Below are 4,760 nucleotides of genomic sequence, written 5' to 3'. Positions count from 1 at the left end.
CATACAGTATTTGTCTTTCTCTGTCTGACTTATTTCACTTAGCAGAATACCCTCCAGGTCCATCCACGTTGTTGCAAATAGCAAAATTTCATTCTTTTTTGTAGCTGAGTAGTATTCCAGTGTGTGTGTGTGTGTGTGTGTGTGTGTGTGTGTGTGTGTACACCACATCTTCTTTATGCATTCATCTGTTGATGGACACAGGTTGCTTCCATATCTTGGCAATTGTAAATAATGCTGCTATGAACACTGGGGTGCACGTACCTTTTTGAATTAGTGTTTTTGTTTCTGTTTTCCAGATATATACCCAGGAGTGGGATTGCTGGGTCATAGGGTAGTTCTATTTTCAGTTGTTTTTTTATTTTGTTTGTTTGTTTGTTTTTTGCGGTATGCGGGCCTCTCACTGTTGTGGCCTCTCCTGTTGCGGAGCACAGGCTCTGGACGCGCAGGCTCAGCGGCCACGGCTCACGGGCCTAGCTGCTCCGCGGCATGTGGGATCTTCCCGGACCGGGGCACGAACCCGTGTCCCCTGCATCAGCAGGCGGACTCTCAACCACTGTGCCACCAGGGAAGCCCTATTTTCAGTTTTTTGAGAAACCTCCATACTGTTGTCCACAACAGCTAGACCAATTTACATCCCCACCTACAGAGTACGAAGGTTCCTTTTTCTCCACATCCTCGACAACATTTGTTATTTGTGTTCTTTTTTGATGGTAGCCATTCTGACAGGTGTGAAGTGATATCTCATTGTGGTTTTGATTTGCATTTCCCAGACGATTAGCAATGTTGAGCATCTTTTCCTGTGCCTGTTGGCCATCTGCATTTTTCTCTTTGGAAAAATGTCTATTCAGTTCTTCTGCCCATTTTTTAATCTGGTTGTTTATTTTTTTGATGTTGAGTCGTATGAGCTGTTCATATATGTTGGATATTAACACCTATCAGTCATATCATTTGCAAATATTTTCTCCCATTCAGTAGATTGTCTTTTTGTTTTGTCGATGGGTTCCTTTGCTATGCAAAACTTCTAAGTTTAATAAGTCCCATTTATTTATTTTTGCCTTTATTTCCTTTCCTTTAGGAGACAGATTAAAAAAATATTGCTATGATTTATGTAAAAAAGTGTTCTGCCTATGTTTTCCTCTAGGAGTTCTATGGTTTCTGGTCTTACATTTAGGTCTTTAATCCATTTTGAGTTTATGTTTTTGTATATGGTGTGAGAAAATTTTATAAATGCATTCTTTTACATGTAGCTGTCCATTTTTCCAGCACCACTTATTGAAGAGACTGTCTTTTCTCCATTGTATATTCTTGCCTCCTTTGTTGTAGATAATTGACCACAAGTGTGTGGGTTTATTTCTGGGCTTTCTGTCCACACTGACCCATGTGTCTGTTTTTGTGCCAGTGCCAAAAATGATGACTGTAGTTTCATAGTATAGTCTGAAGTCAGGGAGTATGGTTCCTCCAGCTCTGTTCTTCTTTCTCAAGACTGTTTTTGGCTATTCAGGGTCTTTGTGTTTCCATACAAATTTTAAAATTATTTGTTCTAGTTCTGTGAAAAATAACATTGGTAGTTTGATCCAATGTCTTCTTTACTGAGGGAGGAGCTACCCATCCCCCACCCCTCCCAGGGCCCTGGAGGTCTAGTTGCCCAGAACGTCCAGGGGAAGCCCTTGGTCTTAGCTGGCCCCTGCAGTGCATGTCCAGGGCTCTGAGCACCCAGAGTGTGTCCAGGGGTGGTGTCTGAGCCATGCCAGGATCCAGGGACCCCTGTGCACTGAGATCGGGAGTGTGGGGCTCAGAGTCAGGTTCCTGGTTGCACCTGTGGCCTCTCTCTGAAGTCCTGCCACCTGGGGCTGTCCTCATCCCCAGGGAAGCTCCCTTCTCTTCCACTCCTTCACATAAGATCTTACGTCTTCTTCAGTGTGATCCCCAGACTATGGGCTCCCAGCAGAGCAGTCACCATGCCCAGTCCCTACCCACACCCCCGTACCAAGCATGCAGGAGGCACTCAACAATCAACTGCTAATGACACCTGATTGACCGCCTCTTTCCCAGCCATGTTTCATCCCTAGACAACACCCACCCTTTGCCTTCGTAACCAGGTGGGAAGAAACTGCCCATAACAGAGGAATTTCTCCCCAGCAGCTTTCCACTCGTGGGCTAAGGGGCTTCCTTCAGCCCAGACTCTCATGATCATCCCAGAAGGATACACACCGGGCCCACACACATCTATCCAGCTGCATTTCACTTTTTAAAACTTTTTTCCACATCTTATTTTGAGGCTGCTCATCCTAAATAACTCCCAGATGGCCCAGTCACCCACACTGGATCACCAGTGCAGTCAATCACTCTGAAGCCTGATGCTTGATTCACCAAAACCCAGAGGCTGAAGGCGCAGGCATAGTGCTCCCGATTCCTTAATCCTGCCTAAGTCTAGCTCCAACTGTGCTCACATCTGTGCGACACAGGGAAATAAGCCAAATCACTGGGATTAGGCAGAGTCCTGGCAGCTGAGCACAGCATTCAGCTCCATCCTGACGCTGGGCACGGAGGCGGGCACGGAACCCACAGGTAGAGTTGGTGGAGCAGACAAACAGGCAGTAACTGGGAGGCTTAGAGTAAGAGAGATGTGGAGAAGACGGTTTCCTTTTGCCCAAATCGTCCAACCTATCTCTCCGCATCGAGTCTGATTGCCAGGGACGCATTCCAGGATCTGCCTAGAACGAGGGGAGCCGGGTGTCTGTGGACCACAGCAGCTGGCCAAACACGGCTCAGGTGCAGTGGCCACCACAGAGGACCAAGACACGGCCCGGCCCCCAGAAGCTCCAGCGCAGTGGGGGAAATAATCAGGCACAGCTGACTCCAGGCAGGGCCCAGAGGGGCACAAACCAGCCAAGGCAGTCGGTGGGGCGGGGATGGGGGTGGGGGCGGTTCCTGGGGGAGGAGGCTCTCCAGATTGAAGAAGGGACGGATGGGATAGGGGATGAGCAGAGAGCGAGCCTGGTGGAGGCGCAGGGACCACGACGTGTCCCGCGACAGTAGGGAGATAAATGGTGAGGGCCACTGTCTGTTAGCACTTCCTGTGTGACAGAGGCCGTGTTAAGTGGCTTTGGGCCCTGCTGCATTCCCACCTCGCAGCAACCCCCTGAGGGGAGCCCCACCTGTGCGGCAGAGAGAGGAGAGGAGCACAGGCCCAGCTGGAGTCACAATATCCAGCCACATCGTGGCTCCCAGGACGGCTGGTGGCCCTGGGCCATTGTGGAATCCTCTGTGGGCCACGTCTCCCCACTTTGTGGGGACCGGCATCGCCAGCATCGCCCTTCACGGATGCGAAGCCAAGACTCAGGCTCTGAGTCCCCGGGCTGTCCCAGGGGGTGAGGCTGCCCAGAGTGGCTCCAAATGTTTGCTAAGAAGCCCGAGCGTGTGCCCGGGTCCCCAAGCAGAAACCAGCCCCCATCAGCACCCCCGGGGAAGGCGCCGTCGTCTCTCCCGTTGCACGGAGGAGGGCACTGCGGCCTGGAGAGGTTCAGCGCCTTGCCGCCTCACACAGCTGGCAGGCCGCAGAGCCGGAAGGGGATCCGGAAGCCTGACGGAGAGTCTACACTCAGCGGGAGGCGAAGAGCGTTCCTCGCCTAGAGTACCCTCCCCGGGCACCGCGGTGGACTTGACCCGGTGGGGAGGGGGCGGGGAGAAGCCCGAGGTGGGCGGGGATGGGGCGGCGCGGAGCAGGCGGCCTTGATTGGGTGCTGCTTTGAGCTCGTCACGGGACTGCCCCCAGGCCGGCGCCCCGCTTGGCCCCGCCCTCGGACCAGACTCCGCCCAGGCCCAGGCCCCGCCCCTCCGCGGCCAGGGTTAACCCCCAGGGCTCACTTGCCGACCACTCTAGAGGCCCGGGTCGGGGAGGATGGGCCCGGACGCCCCTGCCCCGGTGCACAGGAGCCCCTCTGCAGCGATCAGGCCAGGGGCAATGGAAGCTCTTGGAGCCCACACTCGCGAGCATTGTAGGTTGCCTGTTGCTTTTCTTCTAAGCTGCTTTACTGGGGTGTAACTTGAAATTCCCCCATTTAAAGCGTACAGTTCAGCGGGGTTTACCCCGAGCTGTGCAGATATCGCCACAACCTAATTTAGGGCGTTTCCATCCCTCTCCCCAAACGCACTCCTCGCAGTGATCCGCACTCTGACGGCGCTGCGCCGCGGGACCGGGCCGCCAGGGGGCGCCGCGACCCAGCCCTCAGCTGCGCCTGCGCAGGCGCCGCGCGCGAGCCCGAGAGCGAACCCACCGAGCGCGCGCCCGCCCCGTGGAGTGCGCCTGCGCGGAGCCCGTGGCCGCGCCAGCTCCCGCAGGGGGCTCGTCGCTGGGCGGCCGGGCTATGGGGGAGGCTGAGGTGGGCGGCGGCGGCGCGGCGGGCGACAAGGGGCCTGGCGAAGCGGCCACCAGCCCTGCCGAGGAGACGGTGGTGTGGAGCCCCGAGGTGGAGGTGTGCCTCTTCCACGCCATGCTGGGCCACAAGCCCGTCGGTGAGCGGAGCGCCGCGCCGAGGCCGCGCACCCGCGTGGGGGCGGGGCGGCGGGCAACGGCCGGGGGCGCGCGCGGGGCGGACGGGGCGGGGCCTCCTGTGCCTGCCCCCCCGCCGACCCTGCCCCCACCTGCGCACCCCACCCCTGCCCTCTCCTGCACCCCGCCCCCTCCCTCAGCCCCCGCTCCTGCGCCCAGCCACCCCGGCCCCTCTTTACTCCTTCCCCTCTGACCCCTGCCCTTTCCT

General features: G+C 56.2%; 1 protein-coding gene across 1 annotated transcript in view; it reads left to right on the top strand.

The window, feature by feature from the left end:
• Positions 1-4,306: 4,306 nt before the first annotated feature.
• MRGBP (MRG domain binding protein) overlaps positions 4,307-4,760 on the top strand; it is a 4,912-nt gene continuing 4,458 nt past the window's right edge. Inside the window, exon 1 of the mRNA XM_007462254.1 lies at positions 4,307-4,515. Coding sequence (XP_007462316.1) covers positions 4,368-4,515 — 148 coding nt within the window. The 5' untranslated portion in view covers positions 4,307-4,367. The remainder of the gene's footprint in view (positions 4,516-4,760) is intronic.

This window comes from Lipotes vexillifer, unplaced genomic scaffold, assembly GCF_000442215.2.
Source record: "Lipotes vexillifer unplaced genomic scaffold, Lipotes_vexillifer_v1.1 scaffold1798, whole genome shotgun sequence".
NCBI classification, from domain to species: Eukaryota; Metazoa; Chordata; class Mammalia; order Artiodactyla; family Lipotidae; genus Lipotes; species Lipotes vexillifer.
Note: the sequence above shows the minus strand (reverse complement) of the source record. Positions and strands in the feature narration are given on the sequence as shown.